Source organism: Mus caroli, chromosome 6 (genome assembly GCF_900094665.2).
Source record: "Mus caroli chromosome 6, CAROLI_EIJ_v1.1, whole genome shotgun sequence".
Lineage (NCBI taxonomy): Eukaryota > Metazoa > Chordata > Mammalia > Rodentia > Muridae > Mus > Mus caroli.
Genome location: NC_034575.1, coordinates 79,569,609 through 79,591,021, shown reverse-complemented (window position 1 = coordinate 79,591,021; position 21,413 = coordinate 79,569,609). Strand labels below are relative to the sequence as shown.

Genomic DNA, 21,413 nt, shown 5'->3' with positions numbered 1-21,413 from the left:
AGTGGAAGACTGACTTCCAGGCAACTAGGCTGAGGATCTTATACCCACACCCACAGTGACACACCCATTCCAACCAGGTCACACCTATTCCAACAAGTCCACACCTTCAGATGGTGCCACTCCCTGGTCCAAGGATATACAAACCATCACAGGTGGGTATGGAAAATTCCTGGTGTGTGGGTTTATTTTTAGGCTTAAGTAAGAACTTTGTGTTGTATCCCTACTTGTGGGGTCCCAGGAGGCTTGGTTCACTAGACGTCTTCCTCTCTCCAGTGTGTGTCTGAGTTCCTGTTTCTGTGTGGAGTCTGGTCTATGGATAGCCATGTTCTCCAGATTCTCAGTGTGTTTCCAGCAAGGGACCCCAATGACCTTCTCTGTGGCCCCTCTCCTGCAGCAAGTGCAGCAGAGTCTGATTAGCCAGGATGGAAGATGGGGGAAGGATCCCCAGTACCTCTGAGAGCTGGTCACTGTGAGGCTCACATGTAGAAAGAGGAGCCTATAGAGATGAGGAAGGCCAGTGGGAAGTGAATTTCCTGGTTCAGTGGCCCTGGCATGTGTCTCTGACTGGGATCAGGTGCCTCTTGGGGAGGTGGCTGGAATGAGAAGATGGGAGGGAACAAGGGGCCTCCCTCAGTTTGGCCAAGGGCTGCTGGAGTTAGGGGAGCTCCTGTAAGCTGTGAGGAAGAGGCAGGGTCCACAGAGGCAGGCCTTCCCTTTCTAGGAGAGTTGGTGCTCGCCCCCAACCCCCCCCCCAGGCTGACCGGGAGAGGGGCCTCCTCATCTCAGTGCCCAGCCCCCTGCCACTCCACACTCCTGAGACAGAACTCAGCTCAGCACATTCCAGTTATGTGTAGACCTAGGAAAGAGGGAAGACAGGGCCCCACCCACGTGGGGACCGACTGTAAATAAAGGACTGCTTGAATGTGACTGGTGCTGCAGAAGAGGCCGAATGTTGTTCCTGGGGCCGGGGAGGAGCCTGGCTGGGAAGGCTTGCTGGCGGAGGGCCTGGCAGAGGGAGGGAGGCACTGTTTGGATTCAGCCATGCAGTACATTAGCATTCGGGGGAGGGGTCAGGAAGCGGCCTTGAGAAGAGTGAAGATATAAGTATTCTCAGATCCGTTTGTCAGGAAGTGGTCCCTTGAAGTGACCCAGTTGTCTTTATATCTCTCTGGGCTTAGAGAGAAAAGGGGGTTTCAGAGGATGAGAAGGGTTCAGGTTTGAATTCCTGCCCACTAATTTTCTAGGGCAAATTGTTCACTGTCCTCCAATACACTCCATATCCCTCTCCTGAAAACCAGCTGTGTGTAGAGAAAAATGAAATGAACCTACGGCATGGTTGGCACAGGGCTTGGTATGTAGCGGGGGCCTGAAACACTGTGACTGCCATAGAAGAGGCAGTATTGATATTGTCCACACTGTCTCTCTGTGTGGGGTGCATGTGCACAGGGCTTAATAATAGCACAGGGCTTTAGGGAACCAGAAGAAGGAAGGGGATTCATGTAGTCTGGTCAGGAGTGAGTTAAAAGACAAACGCGCAGTTTGTCACATCAAGTCATGATTTAGGACATTGTCCCTTTATCTTGTCTGCTCTGGGAGGGACCCAGTAGGACTGCCTCTTGTGCCAAAGGGGAGACAGGTGTGGGCCCTGAAGCCTCCATATACCAGAAGCAGGCTTGGCCCGCTCCTAAAGAACTTATCTGATTCTGAACACCCCCTGGGGGCCCTGGGGTGGGGCACAATTCTGCATTTGGGGTGGAATGGGTAATAGAACGAGTCACTGGAGCAGGGGTGCTCATCTGTGAGTCACTTCTCTCAGGCCTCAGCTTACTCATCCGTGAGAATGAGAAGGCACCCTGAGCTCTGGCAGAGATGTAGAGTGCTGGAAGCCAGCAGCACCTACCTTGTGTCAGGCAGTGGCTCTGTGCCTTCTCAGGCCCTCATAGCTGCATGAAATGGCTGCTGGTTCCATTCTTCAGTTGAGCAGAGAGAGGCTAAGAGAGGTAAGTTACCACAGGCTAGGAATGGGAGATGTGGGTACCAAAGTGTATATGAGGTAGAAGCCTGGATGTTCCCCTTCCGAGGGGGAATGGGACAAAAGAGGATGCCTGGGTATTGAATCCCAGAAGGTGAATTGCTAAGACCTTGCTATCCCTCCCCACCATGGTCTCCAGGTCACCGAACCATTGGTTTGCCTATAGTTAAAGAACTAGAAGGAAACTCTTAAGGGCGGGGAGCCCAGGGCGGTTTTTTTGGACGGGGCACCTGGTGGATCTTCTCCAGAAGAGAAACTTGTTTGAGAAAATTGCATTTCAGCATAGTAAGGCTATGCCGGAGAGGGCATAGCGGACTTGGGGAAGCATAGGTTATATGGGCTACAGCCAGTTTTCCAAGTGGGGTGTAAGAGGGCAGGGGAGTAGAGCTATAGAATGGCGAAGGATATGATCTTCAGGGAGGACTGACCTGGCTTGGAGTTTGAGCTATGCTGTGTTCTAGCGGTGTCACCTTCGGTAAGTTACTCCACTCATCTGCAGTCTGCAAAGCGGGGGGCGGGGTTGGGGGGATGGATATGAGGCTTCTGCTGCCCTGGATTCTCCTTGGAGGACCAGAGCTCCAGCTCTGCTCTGGCTGAGAGTGGCCGGTATGGGATACCCACATACCGCCGCTCCCCACCCCTCTGTCGTACTCCAGTTGCACCCGCTAGAACTGCAGGGGACGTTTTGTGTATGTTGCCGGGGGGGGGGGGGGGGGGGGGGGGGGGTTGGGAGGGTGCCCCGGGATCCCCGGCCTGCCTGGGAAGCAGCCCTTGTGGCGATGGCTCCCTCCACCAAGGCCCCTGCCTGGCTGCTGGGCAGGTCCTTGGCGGGGAGGGCCGGGCGCGGGATTGGCTGGCGTGCGCGCCGCCCCCTTGCACACCAGCCTGGCGGGGCGGGAGCAGCCGGCAGCTGGCCGCCGCCTCTGCAGTGCCTCCCTCGGTGCGCTCCCTCGGCGGGGATAATGGGAGGCCCGGCGGCGGCCGATGCAGTACTGGAGGCCGGCCGAGGTAGAGCGCTGGGCCTGGAAGGGAGGGGAGGCCGCGTGCAGGCCGGGAGCGGGTCCCGGGGATCTCCAGAGGCCGGAGAACCGAAACAGGAAAACAAAACACTGGAAGGCGCAGGGGCCCAACAGCGCTGGGGAGGCAGCTGGAGCAGGAAAATGGTCCCGTCCAGCCTTTCTTCTCCGGGCCCTTCCCCTCCAGTGCGCTGGGGCCTGTGCTGGACTGCTCTGCTCCTTGCCTCCTATCGGCCTGCCTCACCAGTGTCTTTGGTTTCTTTTGCAGGTGGAAATAAATGCTCGTGAAGGAACGGGGCCCTGGGCACAAGGGGCGACTGTCAAGGTACCCTGCGTGTTTGTGTGTGTGTGTGTGTGTACGTGCGTGCGCGCGCGCTTGCGCTTGTGTATGTGTGCGTGTATGTATGTGTGCGTGTGCGTGTGTGTGTGTGTGTGTGTGTGTGTATAGTGGGCTTGCACGGTGGGGGTAAAGTGTTTGACTGGATTGGATAAAAATAAAGGGTCTCCTCTGGTGATCCCTTAATCTCCCACTGTGTGTGTAGCAGCAGCTGAGGGGGAGGGGCGGCGGGAGTGTGGGCGGCCAATGAATTCTCAGGCCTGTGTGGGTTTTGTTTGGATTCGTTTTGCTTTCTCAGCTGGATGGTTTGGGTGCAGTTGGGGTTTGGTTTGTTGAACTGTATGTATATGTGTGCGCTGTGTGTGTGTTTGTGTGTGTGTGTGTGTGTGTGAGTGTGTGTGTGTTTTAAAGACGTACAACCCACTTCCCACCCCTGCCTCTGGAAATCTCTGGAGAATGGCCCTGGCACTGTTGGTTTGCTTCCAATCTGCAGAAATCCCCGGGGTGCGTTGTCTCGGGAAGTGGGGGTGAAAGACAGTAAGGGGGAGGGAGAATTGCACTCCTGAGTCTGAAGCTGATAGGGTGTCATTAGTCATGCTGCTGTCACCATGGAGATGGCTGAAGAGAGGAGAGGAGGTGGTGGGGGTGAAGATATTTTGGGTAGGGTGGGGGCTGATGCAACATCATGGCTGGGAAGCCAGCGGGTGTCTGCTGTTATTCTGTGCCACTTGGTGTCTGGGAGACTGGGAAGGCAGTGTTCCCTGGTGTGAGGGAAGCAGAGAAAGGGGCTTTGAGCCATTCCAGGTGGGTTTTTCAGAGGGTGGTGTAGGTTTTGGGGAGAGGAGAATGAAGAGTCTGGGGAGAATCTGATTCCCCAAGAAGCTATGACTAATCTGCCTAGGTTAGCCAGGTCCCGCTCAGTAGATTCCTTCTAGTTTGCCTGGGTTTACAGGGCCAGGGGCTCACTCTTAAGTTTGGAATTACTCAGCAATAGCCTCTGGCCCAGGATGTTGGGGTGGCGCGGGGGGGGGGGGAGGAACTGGGACAGGAAAGAACACCTCAGCTGCCTCTAAAAAGCAAAGGTTGGGATGAGTGTGGGGACAGGTGGGCAGGCCAGGCCTGGTGGGGCTCTGCCTTGCACAGTGAGCCTGGTTGCTTAGGTAGCAGGTGGGCGAGCTGTGAGTGTCCCTGCATGCCCCTAGTCTTTCCTGCCGATCTACCTCCTGCTTCCTGGGAAAGCTGTGGGAAGCACTGAGGGGGTGCTGGAAATGGCACTCTGCCACCTCACTGTCTGTGTGGTGACACCGGCGGGGTGGGACTCTGCTTCCTCCTGTGTGTCGGGGGTTCCCGGGCTAGCTTACAAGGTGGATATGAAGGCCAGGGTTATTCCCTGGCCTCTTCCCAAGCAAAGCCTTGAAGGTGGTGGATTTTGCTTCTGAAACAGCTTCTTAGGAAGGAAGAGCCCAGTGACGGCTCTCTAGGGGAGCTGGCATGCCTTGGTGAGGCTGGGAGTTGTTGGTAGTCATCTGGAAAGGAACTGTGGGGGACCCCAGGCTAGTAGAAGCATTGGTGATACTGTTTGTGCGTGCGCGCTGAGAGAACTGTGAGCTCATATTGACTCGCTTACGCTCTTGGGAGCCAGAATCCAGTTTCCCACCCCCGCTTCCTTTGGCCACCCACTGCTGGCTGGGGGAGTTGTAGTCGCCCGCCCGGTATGCTGTTCCAGGTTGTGGGCGCTGGAGATGTTAGGATTATGAGGCAGCCTCTTCTGTCCCTCAACTCTGAAAGACAGACAAAAGGATGGGGACACATGGGCTCAGGGAGACGGGGAAGCCCCCTCCTTCTATACCTACTTAGTCGTCTGCTTATTCTCTCAAGCTGCCTGGCTGCCTGCCTGCTCTGTGGTGATGGCTCTCCACAGAAAACCTGCTTCTTTCTACTCCGCTAGCATTCTCTCTCTTTCTGCCACCTGTTGTGCTACCCTGGGATGTAGCCCATACCCTGGCCCTAGTGTTGGGGAAATCCAGAGAAAGCCCTCAGTAGGTCTCCCGGTGTGAGCTGTTCTCAGGGGCTTCATTCATTTTGCCCCCAGCATGGATCTACTTATATTGAGTTGCCTGCCTGAGAGCCATAGCTTCCTCTCAAGCTCAAGAGGCTCTGTCTTCTCCGCACATTGGATTTTCTCAGGTGGCCTGTTGTGGCAACAGAGTTTTGCCCACTCTATCAGGCCATGGTAAAACAGCTCCTCCTGTGGTCAGGATAAAGGGAGTATGTGTACAAGTGTGTGTGTGTGTGTGTGTGTGTGTGTGTGTGTGTGTGTGTGTGTGCAGGTTCCTACAGGATGGGTATGGGAGGGGTAAGCCCCAAGGGTGAATGGTGTCCCACAGCCAGAAGAAATAATGCATGTCTCCTTGTGTGCTAAGTGCTGCCAGGACTATTCTGATGCGTGGGTGTGCACAGTCCTGGCACAGCCACAAAGCTGAGCTTGGTGAATGCAAGTTGTCGGTTTACTGTACATTGTGCTTCATGTCGTTTACCCATGATATATCCCAGGGAATATGCCATAGTATAGTCCCCTCAGCTGCCTGCACAGAATACAGTGCCCAGTGTGAGAGCTCCCACACTCTGCCTCATGGGAGCCTCACTCCACTGGCTAAGGATGTCTGGAAACTATTTTGGTACTGGGCCCAGGATCTTTGTCTTCTATCTCTCCTTTTGACTACCCCAAAATGTCCCGTTAGAATCTGTTCCTTTTGACTCTGCGTACTCTTGGTTGTTCCTTTCCGCCTGTCCTTGAGCTCTTTGTGAGAGCCGAGGAGCCCCTACTCTCTTCAGTAATTTATAAGCAGCAACAAAGTTGAAGACAGGTGGGCCTATCAGAAAAGAAACCAATCCAGAGGATAGCAGATTTGAGTTGGAGAATAGAGAGGGCTTTCCTGAGCTTGGTAGGAGCTGGGGCTGATCACAGAGCTCTCAGCTCTACCTCTTTGGTGACCCTAGTCATTTTTGAATGCATGTTGGAGAAGAGGAGGGACTGTGGCAAAATAGCGTTAGCTGAAATAGGAGCCTTCTTTCTGTCCATCACAGTGCAGGGACTTGGGGCTGCATTCTGGGATCACCATTGATGGCTCTGCAAACCCTCTTGCTGGGTCCTGGAAGAGTAGCCCAGTGAGGAGGGGGGCACCTTGGGTGCTCAACTGCTTCTAGCTGCAGATGGACGTTTCTGCTAGAAATGGGCTTTGTGGTCTTGCCAAGTTCCCTCCCATACTCTGGAGGCTGTGGCAAGTGGTTTGGCTGACTGGGGGGTCTGGGCTGGGAGTATGGCAGAGGCTTTGTTTTGGCTTCACTTTTGGGTCTCCCAATAATACTCTTTTCCTCTTTTCCATCCCTGGCCTCTTGGGCTTCTGGCCTCATTTCCTCCCGCACCCAGACATGTGACTGTCAGCAGGACCCCCTGTTCCCAGCCTCTGAGAGGGGAGGTGGCTTGCTCTTGGGTCAATTTAGGAGGTCTGGGCAGACAACAGGAGTGGCTGCATGTGTAGAACCCGCGGCTTGGAGTGCTAACCAGGGCTCTGTCCCCATTGTCACCTGCTCTATCTCCCATTCTCTGTCTCTGTCCTGAGCATTCACATCTCCCATACTACATATAACATAAGAGAATAGAAGTTACCATTAACCTTACAAAACCATTAGACATTAAGATGTGAACTAAATTACTTCAGTTCAAAGTAGGGAAACCAACATTGCCGATGTTTGTTATGCAGTTCGTAGCTTTGATCTCCACTGAGATCAAATGAACTTGCACACATCACAGACAGAACCTCTCATCCATGGGCACTCCTTTCTGTCCGGCTTACTTTTGGGCTTTTTGAACCTTGGGGGACTTTTAAAAATCAACACTCCAGCCTTGTTTCAAAGCTCAGTGCTTCTAGGATCTGGTAATGGGTTAGGGTCTTGTGTTCTGAAATGGATACGGTAGAAAGGAAGCTTGGTGTTGGATAGAAAGTGTTGATTTGAGATCCTGAGAAGGCTGCATAAAATACCATGCTGTTCACGTGAACTTGAACATTAGTTTATCAAGAGTGAGTCTCCTGGCCATGGTGGTGCCCAGCTTTAATCCTGGCACACAGGAGGCACACACAGGTGGATCTCTGGAGTAGAGGCCAGCCTAGTCCAGGGAGGCAGGGCTGCATAGTGAGACCCTGTCTGGAAAAGCTCGGGTTCTGGGGCTGGGGATGTGACTTAGTTGAGGATTTGCCATGGCCTCAATCTCCAATACTGCCCAAAAGAAAAAAAGCTCACCTTGTAAGCATTTCACTAGATATATTGGTGTGTGCCTATAATCTCTCAATATTTGGAAGTGGACCAGGAGTTCAAGATTATCTTTGACTATATAGCTAGTTTGAAGCTAGCCTGGACTATCTTTTTTAAAAAAAAAAAAAGTTTGGGTCTTACAGACATTCACTACTTCACTGGCTGTAAAAGAGGAAGCAACAAGTAGCTGAGTTCTTAACTCACGGGCCCTGCCACTGACTATGAAGAGTCACTTTAGAGCCCATCGCCATGGTTTCCTCTACAGCAGAGGGCTTGCCTTCCAAAGTTAGTTTTTCCTAAACTAAATCTAGAAACAGACCAGATCGGCTCTTGCTCTCTCTCTCTCTCTCTCTCTCTCTCTCTCTCTCTCTCTCTCTCAAGTCCCAAGATGCAGTCCCACTTGTACAGTTGGCTGACATCGTGTACCGTGTGCCTCTGGTGTTGGGTACCATTCAAAGCATCCTGCGCACCCTAAGGGCAGTTTCCACACTCTTGCTCTTGGACATCCTGTAACTGATGAGGGTGTGATGCTGGACCGGGTCAGACCGTGGACAGCACTGCTTTTGAACTTGCTTTGCAGGCTTCCATCCCCTTTCCAGACACTGCCCCTCCACTCTTCCTCACCCTGCTGTTTGTTAGAGTCTTGTGGAGCAGCCAGAAGCTTTGACCTGTCCCTGTCCCTCAGCGTCTGTAGATAAGGATCCCTCCGCCTGCTCAGGAATCGGATGGTGTACAGTCTGAACCACAGGAGCCCCTGATGGGTGTGTGTGCACTCGGGACCTTGCACATGCCACGCAACAGTCATCTACTGTAATGTCCTCAGTCCTCTTTTTGCCCAGGCTTTTTAATGCATTGTGCAGCTCAGCAGGCCTTGAATTTGGGATCTTTTCTTAGTCTCCTGAGTAGCTAGGGTTATAGCCCTGTTCCACCAGGCTGTTCTTTCATTTAGGATTTTAAAAATGTTTAAATTGTTTCTGGAGGAGATGAGGATTGAACCTGGGACTTGCTAGGCAAGTGTTCTACCACTACCCTTTCTCTTCAGGCCTCCACACGGTGATCCTTCCTAACCTACAGGTGTAGCCCTTTCCTCTGAGGGGCTGACCGTATAGTGTGACTTCTGTAAGGGTGGACACCCCTGTCACCTGGGTGGGTGGCTTTAATTGAAGGGTTTTGGCTTCTACTTTCTCCAGCTGAGGAGGCTCTTCAGCTTTTTTGTTTGTTTGCATTGTTAAACATGAATGTAAAAATGTGAATTTTTTTTTTTATCTTAGCTGCTTAGAGAACAGGCCTAAACTGTCTGCTGCAGAAATATTACTGAAGGGGCCAACGTGCCAAGTGTAGGAGGATTAGGGTCTAAGCAGATCCTGGTTGTGTGTCTGGCCAGGAACTCTTGTGCCCTTGGTGCTTAAGTAATTGGATTTCTGCGCCCCACCCCCATGCGTCCCCATGAGTAATCCTGACCTCATGGGCTCTGCATGGAAACAAAGGCACTGGAAGGTTTGCAGCTCATCCCTATCAGAATTCCCCAGCTCTGCCCTGCGGACTGACTTCTGCTTCTCTCTCCCCTCTGCAGCACCCACTGTGTTCTCTCAAAAAGAAAATGTAGAACACTTAGCCTAGCAAGTCCCAGGTCAGTTTTCTGACCTGCAAGCTTTGTCCCAAGTCTTGCTAAACAGACAATTGACTAAAGGGACTGTTCTGTCATCTACCTTCCTATCCCTCAGAGAGGTTCCATCTAAGACTCTGCCGGCTGCTCTACTGATGGGGATAAGCAGGGAGGCAGGAGACACCTGTCAGGCAGGCAGATGCCCCGAGAAGGGCTGTGAGTGGACAACCTACTCTGAATCTGCAAACTGACTCCTCAGCTATGTTTTCCATCGGGCGTACCCCTCAGACCACTGTCTCTGCTGGCTTGCTCAGGTTGAGCTAGGGTGCAGAGGGTTCCTTCTGACTCCCACCTCCTGGTCCTGGAGAGAAGCGGAGACAAGATCTTCAAAATGTGAGTTGTTGTTCTGTCCCCCAAACTCTAGGAAAATGGATTTGTGGGGGGGGGGGGGGGAGATGTTCCTGTCAGAATAAAATAAAATGCAGCATTAAAGGGCCTAGGCCACAGTGTTTTCTGGAGCCAGGTATGAGCCTGTGGCCCAGGAACATAGGGTTAGGTTTTTCCAAACTCTGCGGTGCAGTGTTGTAACTGAGCTGTACAGTTTTGCAGGTGGTGGTTTTATTTTTTGTTTTTATTTTTATTTATTTTTTTTTATTTTATTTATTTTATTTTTTTTTTTGGTTTTTCGAGACGGGGTTTCTCTGTGTAGCCTTGGCTGTCCTGGAACTCACTCTGTAGACCAGGCTGGCCTCGAACTCAGAAATCTGCCTGCCTCTGCCTCCCGAGTGCTGGGATTAAAGGCGTGCGCCACCACGCCCGGCTTGTTTTTATTTTTTAAGAAGACAAACAAAGCTATAAGTCAAAACACCTTACAAATAGATGCACTGGTGAGAACAGCGGGCAGACTGTAGTGAAGTGGGAAAAATCTCTGCTGTAGGTCTCGGATGCTATCTGATTACATTCTTGGGCTTGGGGGTTGATAGAAGCTGTTGTATTCTTATATTTCAAAATAATTTGCCTACTAGTCACAGGTTATTTGGCTACATAGGTGTTCAAGTACATGGCTATTTAGGGGCTAGGAGAGCTCAAGATAAATTAGCTCTGGGCCTGCAACATTTCCAACCCAATGATCTCTGAAGTGCTCTAATCAGTCAGTCGCTTGCTCAGCGTAGGTGTGATTTCCTCCGTCAACCTGCCCAAGAGCTGCCCGCCTGGTTTTCTCTGCATTTCTCTATCCGATTTTTTTTTTCTCTCTCTCAATACTAGGATGATCTTTAGGGCCTCAGTCTGCCCTTGTCCCACTGTGTGCTTTAAGCATGGCTCTTTCCCTAGTCTGAGCATGCTGTGTGACATGCATGCTGGGGTTTCATGGGTCAGAATCATCTAGGGAGAGTACCATGGGGCTGCTGGCCACAATAAGCACATGTTGGGCCAAACTTACAGGTATGGGTTCCTATTTTAGACTGAGGTGGACAGAAGAGGAGGGTGGCATGGGGCCCCAGATAATCCTGCTGGAAGGTCAGTGCAGGCAAGACATGTGGGGTCACCTCCTCACTGGCCTCGTTCCTTGTTTTCTCCCATGGCTGAACTCTCTGCTTCCTCTGCCCTGTGGCCTTCCTTGTGTTGTTTTTCACTGGTTTCCTGTTTTCCAGCTGTGGGCTTCCAGAGACATCATTGGGGCCCTGGGTAGTAGTTAGGGCTTAGCTGTGGGGTTGTGTGGTTGCAGTGGCGTGTGTCTTAGGGCTTCCTGGCAGGGAGTCCAGTCTGAACTCACTGGCTAAGAGCCAGAACCCAGAGTTCTGTGTCCAACTTCATGGGCCCGAAAGTTATTTAGAAAAACTTGTGGGTTCTGTATTTGCATGCCCCAGGAGTGTATGCACATGCATGCACGAGCGCACACATACATATATATATATATATGTGTGTGTGTGTGTGTATGTACACATATATATGTGTATATGTGTGTGTGTGTATATATATATGTGTGTATATATATGTATGTGTGTGTATGTATATATATGAGAATATATTAGAATGAAACCTTTGCTCTCCACTTAGGTCTCTGAATGAATTCTGAGGAAGTGGGATATGGAGAGGAGGTGGGTGAATGTCAGAACATGCCATCCCTATTCCCTCCCACCCCAGCTTCCATCACGACAGGCAGGGCCTTGCTTTAGCTTGTCTTGAGAGTCTATAGCAGCCAGTCCCTCTGGTCTAACTAGTTTAGCAGCTCTTAGACCCTGCTCATGTTAGAATTATCTGAGCAGCTTTTCAAAGAGGGAATGTCGGTGTTTAGGCTCCAGGGGCCATGATGCCCTGTGTGTGGATTAGAGCGGGCCCAGTGCTGCTCTAGGCGGTTAGAATGTGCGGTTGAGACTGAGTAGTTGCCTCATCAGCTTGCCTCAAACCTGTGGACTGCACCCACATGATGAGCATCTGGGACAGTTAAGATCAGATCGTCCCTGGAGACTGATGGCTAAAGTGGTGGTGTTCAGAAGGACGCTGTGAGGTCACAGACATGGGGTTTCCTCATCTCAGCCTTTAGTTTTTAAAATCTTTTATTTCTTAGTGTGTATGTGTGCACTCGTTTGTGCAGGTGCATGTGCATATATGTATACAGGGGATGAAGGTTTACTTCGCTTGGATTCAGTCTGTCTCTGCCTCTGAGTTGGAGCCCCTCTCTGGAACCTAGAGCTTGCTGGTCTGGCTCCTCAGCAGCCAGCTTGTCCTACGGATTCCCCGTTTCTGCCTCCAGAGTGCCGTGGCTATAGGCAGGCATGGCCTTTTAATTTTTAAGCTTTTGACAGGCAGGGAGGAAAGCATGTTATATACAGTGTGCTGATTTCTCACAAACATACCTATGCAATCAACATCTGGCCCTGGAAATGACTCTTGCCCTGTTGGAAGAGCTCAAGAGTATCTATGGTACTTGGGCAAAGTCAGGGTGTGCCATAGTGTGGCAATATGTGCTGGCTTGGGGCCTGAAAGCTTTTAGTGTGGCTTCTGCCAGGAATACCTTTAAACACCTACTCTGGCATAGGTAGGTGTGCCTGTGAAAGGGCACAGGGGACTGTGCAAGTTCCTACCCTGTGTGACCATCTTAGCTCCTCTAGTTCCTTTTCCACCCGGGAGTTTAAGATTCAATTTTGAGTTAAAAGGCCTTTGTCCCTTTTTTTTAGCCCTTTATTTTATTTAAGATTATACCAACAATAGATTATTCTTTTGAAAAGCTAGAAGATGGCAGGGGAGGGAATTTGGTGGTAGCCTCACAGTACAGCAGTTAAATATCATCCCGTATTCAGACCTCCTCCTCTGACCCATGTCTCAGTGTGGTGTGGTTGAAAATGGAGCTGTGTTGTGTTGTTAACTCTTCATCCTGGATGACAACTAGTCACCAGGTCATGAGGTGAGCCTGTGGGCAGATTCTAGTTCTGTCTGTTAGTTCATGTGGCGAGTCTGGAGCAGGCCAGGTAGCCCAGTTAAATCAGTCCAGGAGCCTGAGCCATAGGCTGATGTTTCCTTCATGATGGCTGGAGCTGGAGCTGGGGACGTGTGTCCTGTGTTCAGTGTATTTGCTAGGTACTTCCTGGCGTGAGAACATCTTTCTCTTTAGTGATATTTGTTTTCTTTGCACTTTAAAGCTGGTATTTTGACTTTAGGCAGGATGTTGTGGGTTATTGGGTTCTTAGGATTATATGATTCTTTATGTCCTATGAAAGGCATGATCTCATCTGCTTCATTCATTTTTTCCCCATTAGATGTTTTTTTTTTAACAGTCATATGACTTCCGTCATGTTAGCAGTGTATGATTTTGCTTACATTGTGAGATCCACTGGCAGCTTTTGTGATGGCATTGTTAGCTGTCGGTAGGATAACAGTAACTTCATACAGTGGACTGGGAGGTTTTTTATGCACTGGTATAATTTTAAGTAATACAGCTGAAATAATTCTTTTAGGATTTGAAAAGAGGTCATAAAGCCATGTGGCTTGGTATCTTTTCTTGAGAGACAGGTGTTAGCTTTCTGGCTTTTCTTTGTCCTATGCCTGTTGGTGTAAAACATTTACCATGTATTTTCTACCCGTGGTCCATTTTTAAAGTATTTCCATAACTTACATGCAGTTAGCTGTATTACATTTCCTCTGCACTGTGACTTTTTCATGCTCTGCATTTGTTTGTTTGTTTGTTTAAATTTGTTTTGTGTACATGAGTGTTTTGCCTAAATGTATGAACATGTACCACATATGTGCCTGGTCAGAGAAGGGCACTGAGTCCTCGGGAGCTCTGGATAGTTGTGAGGCACTGTGTGGATACTGGGGACGGGATCTAGTTCTTCAAGAGCAACAAATACTCAACTACCGAGCAATCTCTCCAGCCCCATTTTTAACTTTGACAGGGGTGAGGGAAAGCCAGGGTTTCTTTCTGTGGTTCTGAATGTCTTGGAACTCCATATGCAGAGCAGGCTGACCTTGAGCTCACGGAGATCTGCCTACCTGTGCTTCCTGAGTGCTGGGATTAAAGGTGTACACCACTATGCCTGGATATCTATTTCTAAACCTTTTAAATAGTACATATCTATTTAAAGACATCAAACAGTGTAACACTATATAGCTGGAAACTCAGTTCTTTCTGTTCTGTGCAACAACTAAACACTAAATCACAATCCATTACTTTCCCCCTAGGCCATGCCCATTTACGTACTAAATGTGTGAAGGATACTTTCCTATGTCAGTGTATCTATCTTAGCCTTTTCTGCAGAAAGTAGCCATGGCAACCCACACCTGTAATCCTAGCTCTTAGGAGGCTGAGGCAAGGAAGAAGAATTAAGGCACAGTAAGAGGCTCTACAAAGCAACAACAAAATTGGCTGTGGAGTTTCTAATAGTACAAATTTATATAATTTAACTTGTTTCCCATTGGTGGATGTTCAAATCTCCAATTTTTAAATGGCAATAAATTTATTAACGATGACTGATTTTTAATTTATTTATATATTAACCAGTATATTTGTATATGTATATTATTTGTCCAGCTATGTAGATTAAAAATCATTAAAATGGCTTTTATTTTTTGAGAGAGGATATCACTGTGCAGCACTGGTTGGCCAGGAGCATACTCTATAGACCAGGCTGGCCTTGAGCTCAGAGATCCACCTGCCTCTGCCAGGGCTAAAGTGTGCACCCAACCTAAAATAACATTTTAGGGGATATTACCAAGTTATCCTTACAGAGGTATCCCGAGGGCCAGCAGAATGGCTCAGCAGGCAAAAAGGTCTTGCTGCTGAAGCCTGGTGGCCTGAGTTTTGATCCTTAGAATTCGGGGTGGAAACAGCTAACTCCTGAAAGTTCCCTACTTCACACTGCAGCCCATGTGCACCGCCATGCAAACACATCATACGTAAGGTTAGAGCAGAAAAAGGTAAAGGAGAATCAAATGGTTCGTTTTCCAAGACAGGGTTTCTCTCTGTAGCCTCTGTAGACCAGGCTGGCCTGGAACTCAGAGAGCTGCCTGCCTGTCTCCCATATGCCTCTGGAGTGCGTCCCACCACCACCACTGGCACCACCACTGCCAGACCCAAGTGATCTTTTTTATTAAAAGAGAACTTGAATGCCTTAAATGCAAGTCATTTTGCATTTATCCTCAGCATTGCATTCGGCACACAGTATGTGCTTTTAATTTCTATTGTTCTGCAAAATTCACATTACTGATATTAATTTCTGGCACACATTTTTTTATAAACACACAGGTTTTTGTGCGTCAGTGGTGGGGATTGAACCTAAGGCCCTGTACATCCTAAGCATGTGCTATAGCGTTCCTCAATTCTTCCGCCCCGACCCCCAGCCGAAAGGGTGGGTGTGTGTGTGTGTGTTACTCTTTTGTCTCATGTGAAGATGTAACCTGTGAAGCCTTTACAGTTTCATTTTAGATTTCCATAATTTCTAAGGTGAAATTTATTTTTATGTATGGTATGAAGCAAGAATTAAACCCAGAGACCCCTTATCTAGTTTGAGTGTCTGCAGTGTTCAGAATTTTCTAGTTCTGCGAATTCTAGGGACTTGCAGTTTTCTCTTGATTCTGTTTGTTCTATCACTTTAATTACCTGGTTTTTATTCAAGATTTTGGTCTTTAAAAATCTTTCCATGGCTGGAGAGATGGCTGACAGTTGGGAATACCCACTTCTCTTCCTGAGTTTAGTTCCCAGCACCCACATGGCAGCTCACAACCGTTTAAGTTCCGGTGATCTCACACCCTCTTCATGGCCTCCATCTGCATGGGCACACATTAACAATGTATTTATGTGTGTCTTTTTTTTGTTGTTGTTGTTCTTTTTTGTTACTGTTTTCATTTCTTCCTCCAAATAAGCTTGTGAAAGACTTGTCAATCTGTCAAAAGTATTGGGTGTTTTCAGTTAGAATCACAGAGGACTTAGAGGTTGGGGGCAGATGGGTGGCTTTGTATTGGTTCCTCTCCAGAGATGGACATGCAGCCTGCTTCCTTCTGAGACCAGTCTCACTCTGTAGAACAGGCTGGCCTGGCCTTGCCTCCCAAGTGCTGGGATTAAATGCATGTGCCACTAGGCCTGGGGAGTGAATCTTTCTTCCTTAGTCCTTTTAATCAAAGCTTTAACGTTTTCCTGTGTCTGTTACGTGTTCTTTGTCACCATTGCTGTTGTGAATGTGGCTCCCCCACCCCCATTGCTTTCCACAATTCTATATTGCTTGTGATTGGACTTGGGACCTCACCCATTCCAGGCAGACTCTATACAATTAACCTACACCCTTAGCCACTATTGGCCTTTTGTTGCGCGCTCTCTCTCTCTCTCTCTCTCTCTGTGTGTGTGTGTGTGTGTGTGTGTGTGTGTGTGTGTGTGTAGGCTGTCAGCTACCCTGCTGTGATGCTCTCACTTCCTTGACACAAAACAGGGTGGTAGGCAGCAAGTCCCAGCCGGTATCTCCTGTCTCTGCACCCCCACAGCAGCGGTGAGAGGCACCTGGCCACACCTAGCTTCCCTGTGTGGGTGCTTGGGAGTTAAACATAGGCCTCCTACTCACACAGTAAACACTCTTCTCTGCTGAGCCATCTTCCCTGTCCCAGTCCCAGCTGCTATGCTTTTTAGCCCATTGCTGAAGGCACACTGGAGATGCCTGTTTTTTTTTTTTTTTTTTCTCAGCTGTCCGTGGTGTGTTCCTGTCTCTCTGTCCCTCCATGGCAACACTAGTGCTTGGATCTAGCTTCCTTGTGGTAGGGTACCCATCCGTTTCAGTTCCCCAGCACCTGGCACAGAGCCTAGCATGCAGTAAATGCTTTTAATAAATGCTTGTGGGATCAAATTGGTGAGAGAAGACAGTGAGCTTCACATCTTCAAAGTATGTTGTCTGGGCCAAGGCCAGGAGTGGAGCCTGAGGCAGTTCTGGCCCCAGGCCTGGAGGCTGGGATCTGGATAACAGATGGAGCACCCTCCCTGTCTCTGCAGGAAAAAGAGGGGGATCCTGGGCCATTTTCCCACAGGAGGTTTTAGGGAGGAGTCTATATCTCATAATTACCCATAATGACCAGTAACCTCCTTGTCACTCACCCTGGTGAGTACTACTCTGACGAGACCTGTGCTCTCCGTTCCCAGATTCGTGAAGGTATCGCAGAACAAATCCTCCCCTCTCCTCAGAGAATTCATCAGGGCAGGAAGCAGAGCTTGGGAGGCTACTGGTGAGGTGTGCTCCACAGCTGTGTGCCCAGGGTAGCATCTTGCTTTCTACTGTTCTGGTCTAGAGGTCTGTGTCTCCCCCCGCCCCCGCCCCCGCCCCCAGATGGTTCTGAGGGCCGAGTTTTCTGCCTGTCAGCATGCTAGACTTTCCCATGGCCATTGTGTATTTCAAGCTTCCATTGGGTGCTGTGGAATGAAAGGCATTTGTTTTTCCTCTTTGATGTGTTGTGTGAGCATGTGGGCTAGTTTGTGGAGGAGGTCAGAGGACAACCTGACAGGTTGGTTCTTTCCCTCTATGACTTGGGTCCTGGGGATTGAAATCAGATCGGCCGGCTTGGCAGCAAGTGCTCTTACCCAACTGAGTAATCTTGCCAGTCTGGAAGGGCACAGTTTCTTGATATGGTGTACCGGTGTGCCACTCTGTCCCACGCCCTTGCCTAGTCCTCCAGATCGAATCTTGGTGACTGCTGCCCCAAGAGCTAAGGCAATGATGAAGATATCTTCCTCACCTAGCATTCCTGAGCAAGGGGCCCCTCATCTCCTGAGGGCTTCATACAGCCCACAGGCTTAGATGTGTGGGGAGCTTCCAGGGTTGTGAAGCAGGGGTCAAGATGTCTGCCTCGTCGTGATGTGCATCAGGTGTCCTCTGTCCCTCCATCAGGTCTGTTTCTTGTTTCTGGACACGGCACTTTAACCGTGTCTGGGATGGCCCCCGTCATCTTGGTCACTCACCTCTCCAGCAGGGCAGCAGAGATACAAAGGCTTTGCTGGCTCCGCGGCTCATCTGTTGTAAATTCTTGGGAACAGTTGAGGCAGGCGTGTACCCAGGAATGTTGGGGTTTGGGGAAGGAAGTGGGAGCACTGTTCTGAGCCTCTTGATCCATCTTCCTTTGCCCATCTGAGTGGGCAAGACACTGAGTGCCAGGCCTCCCAGGGCAGACAGAGGCCTCTCCTGCAGTCCCTGCTGTGTCCCTGCCAGCCCTGGAGGAACTGCCTCCTGGAGGTGCAGAGCTGAAACTAACAGATGGACCTCTGTGAACCTGTGGAGGTGATCCAAATGCATTCTCTCAGAGCAGAAAAGCATTCAGACAGAGGCACTATGGTGCTGGACCGCCCATAGGATGAAGCTTGGTTTTAAGGGATTGGGGTTCATGATATGACATTCGCGCACATGCGCGAGTGTGCACATGCGCACATAAAGAGGCCTGGATCTCTGACTGGTAAAGCCTGCTGTCCTATGAGCCAGCCTATGAGAGCCATGTTTACCAAGCTCCTCGCCAGCTGGGCCTTCCCCTCATCTGTGCTCACTGTTGGACTATAGAAGTGGGCTTCTCAGAGGTAGTTCAGGTTGGATTGTCCCCTCCATGTCATACATGTGAACCCCATTGTTGGTGATTCCTATGCCCTTGGGAGTCTGAGAAGCAGGTTGTCTGGGTATGCGTTAACCAAGGTACTCTGCTGGCTTGGACTAGAAACGTTTAAAGGTGTTTGCTTCTAAAACACTTGTGCACATACAGGGGAGAGGAAAGCTGCTGAACTTCAGGTCCCACCACACTCTGGAAATAGTTGAAAGATTTTTGCTGGTGTGTGTGTGTGTGTGTATAAATACATTGATAGGCAGTGGTGGCACACACCTTTGATCTCAGCACTCAGGAGGCAGAGGCAGGTGGATCTCTGTGAATTGGGAGCCAGCCTGGACTACAAGTGAGTTCCAGAACAGTCAGGGCTACACAGGGAAACCCTGTCTTGGGGGGTAAAAAAGTTTTTAAGTTCATTGCAGATAAGGAAAGTCCAGTAAGCAGAAAGGTATTATAAATTTTTTTCCATTAGTAACTTATTAGTATTTTGGTTTTTCTAGAACAATTTTTCATTTTAATGTCTTTATTGAATTTTTATCCCATTATCATACATGTTTACTGTATACACTGTTCTTTCTCTCTTCCTCCTCCTCCTCTTCCTCTTCTTCCTCCTCCTTCTTTTTCTTCCTTTTTGTTTGTTTGTTTGTTTGTTTGTTTTTCGAGACAGGGTTTCTCTGTGTAGCCCTGACTGTCCTGGAACTCACTCTGTAGACCAGGCTGGCCTCAAACTCAGAAATCCACCTGCCTCTGCCTCCCGAGTGCTGGGATTAAAGGTGTGCACCACCATCACCTGGCTGTATACACTATTTTCTAATTATCATAAAATGATATAAAATGTCTGATTTGTTTTTTACTACATTTAGTTGGGATATACTTATTTTTCTCTGAGGATATGTTATTTCTTTTTATCTTGTGAGGACTTTACTAATAAGAGACCTTCATGCATTGTTGGTATCAATGTTTTAACTCGGGAAATAATAGAAACATTTTTTCAGTAAGAGTTTGGCTTTGTTTATTCTACCAAACTTTGTTAAAACAAAATTTTAAATATCTCTCTCTGTATGACCATCTGTGTCAGAGGACAATGTCTGGAAGTCTCCTTCCACGATGTCTGTCCCAAGGATCAAACTCAGCTCCTCTGGTTTAGCAGCAGTCGGGTTTTATGTGCTGAGCCCTCTTGTCAGCCCCTGGCTCTGCTAAACTTTGAAATTATGGTCATGTGATCATAGCTCCATCAGTTGTTTCCCCACCCCCAGCTCTTGGTTGTGGCTGGCAGAACAGAATGGATACCGCTTTAAGAAACTGATAGGCCGGGCGGTGGTGGCGCACGCCTTTAATCCCAGCACTCGGGAGGCAGAGGCAGGCAGATTTCTGAGTTCGAGGCCAGCCTGGTCTACAGAGTTGAATTCCAGGACAGCCAGGGCTACACAGAGAAACCCTGTCTCGAAAAAAAAAAAAACAAAAAAAAAAAAAAAAAAAAAAAAAAAAAAAAAAAGGAAGGAAGGAAGAAACTGATAGGAATTAAAGGGCAGATGGGCAAGTAGGGGTCTGACAGGCTTCTGACAGTTTAATGTTCATCCAGTAATCTTGGGCTCTTGGTGCATTTTCTGGTTGAGTCCTGGGCTTGGGCTTGGGGTTCTGCACATGCTCTGAGGGGAGATGTTGCTGCTGGCTTTTGGACTGCATTTTGCATAGATAGCAGGGAGGCCAGAAATGTCCACATCTGGCTAATGGTCAGAGCCTCCTCAGGGGCATGTTGTAAGTTGCTTCTGAGCTGTTTCCTGGAGACACCAGGCTATGAGACCAAGTCTCATGTCTGCCCAGGTGACTTGACTAATAGGCTAGTCTGAGTCCCTGTGGTCCCTATCTATGCATGTGGAGAAGGCAGGTACTTATCTCAAGATAATCTGGGAAAATGTAATAAGAGAAAAATGAGTTAACTAAATGGATGTAATTCTTTGGCAGGTGTTTTCTCTGATACTTCCAATATTTCTATCTAAAAACTCTCCTAGAAAATTATCAATTTATATATTTAAAAATTTCAAAACTCACTGTTGGTGATTATATTCGTTTTAACTCTTTTTAAGACAGACTATTGTGGCCTGGCCTAGAGCAGCCTCAGATTCACTGTGTGGCCCAGGCAGGCCTGGGACTCCTGGTGATTCCCTTGGTCCAGCCTCTCAGGGTCTAGAATCCTAGGTTTGTGGCACCCTTTCGCATCTCCTTGTTAAATAACCGGTCTTGCCCAAGGTGTGCTGGGTTGGACCATCACAGATCCGTGTATCAAAGCCACTGTCATTTGTTCTAACCGGCTCCTCTGGCCTTTATTTCTGGTGATTCATTTTTTCCTACTGTGGTTTACTCCAGACCTTCTTGGATTGAAACCAATTTTTCTCCTTATTCTGCAAAAGTCCTTATAAGATCAGGGGTTTCTCTGTGACTAGATATTGTTCTCATTGATACTAATTTACCTTTGAGCCTGCAGTTGTGGTTTTGATTTTTCTCCCCTTCTGACCTTAGAGCTATTGAGGCAGCTCCCTAGTAAAGCGTCCCAGATGTTTCTTGGGTTAATGAGGGCTTTGAGCTCAGTGCGCCTGGACTGCTGCTTAGCATTCTAAGCTGTGAGCCTGCTCCATATGGGCCTGGATGTTGTGGTTAGAGCTTCTTTGCTTGTGGGCGAAGCCTCCAACACACCCTTAGAGTGCCAGAAGGGGAGTGGTAGCTACCCTGTGTGGAGGGAAGGAGTCTTACAGCCAGCGGGGACTGCTCAACCGCTACGTGACCCTGCCCTCTTTATTTCTCAATCCCTAACTAGGTAGCTCACAAGTCAGTCCTCCCGTGAGGAAGACTGGGGGCCTGGTGGGTGGGGACTGTTGAAGAGCCCTGAGATTTAGAGCCCTTTGTCACTGACAGCCTTCGCCTTTGACCTCTGGTTTAGTCCTGGCTTTTGTGTTTGCAAAAAAAAAAAGTAACTTCATTTTGGAGGCTGGAAAGCCTTTAGGGGTCGGTCAACTGCTAACTTTCCTATTTCTAAGACTGTGCAGTTTTGAC

At 49.0% G+C, this 21,413-nt stretch overlaps 1 protein-coding gene and 1 long non-coding RNA gene across 7 annotated transcripts in view; one reads left to right on the top strand and one right to left on the bottom strand.

Moving 5' to 3' along the window:
- Tet3 (tet methylcytosine dioxygenase 3) overlaps positions 1 to 21,413 on the top strand; it is a 92,380-nt gene that overhangs the window by 14,581 nt on the left and 56,386 nt on the right. For 4 of the 6 annotated variants that reach the window (XM_029478287.1, XM_029478289.1, XM_029478286.1 and 1 more), the window contains one exon: positions 3,317 to 3,373. The exons of 1 other annotated variant lie outside the window; for it this stretch is intronic. In XM_029478287.1, the coding sequence (XP_029334147.1) occupies positions 3,317 to 3,373 (57 nt within the window). Of the gene's footprint in view, positions 1 to 2,911; positions 3,041 to 3,316; positions 3,374 to 21,413 lie in introns of those variants that run through there. One more of the 6 variants, XM_021164552.1, reaches the window with a different exon arrangement.
- LOC115031294 lies at positions 166 to 2,682 on the bottom strand. The gene is made up of 3 exons (XR_003836891.1): positions 2,461 to 2,682; positions 1,901 to 1,991; positions 166 to 593 (listed from the first exon to the last, which is right to left on the bottom strand). It is a non-coding gene; the product is annotated as an uncharacterized LOC115031294 (long non-coding RNA).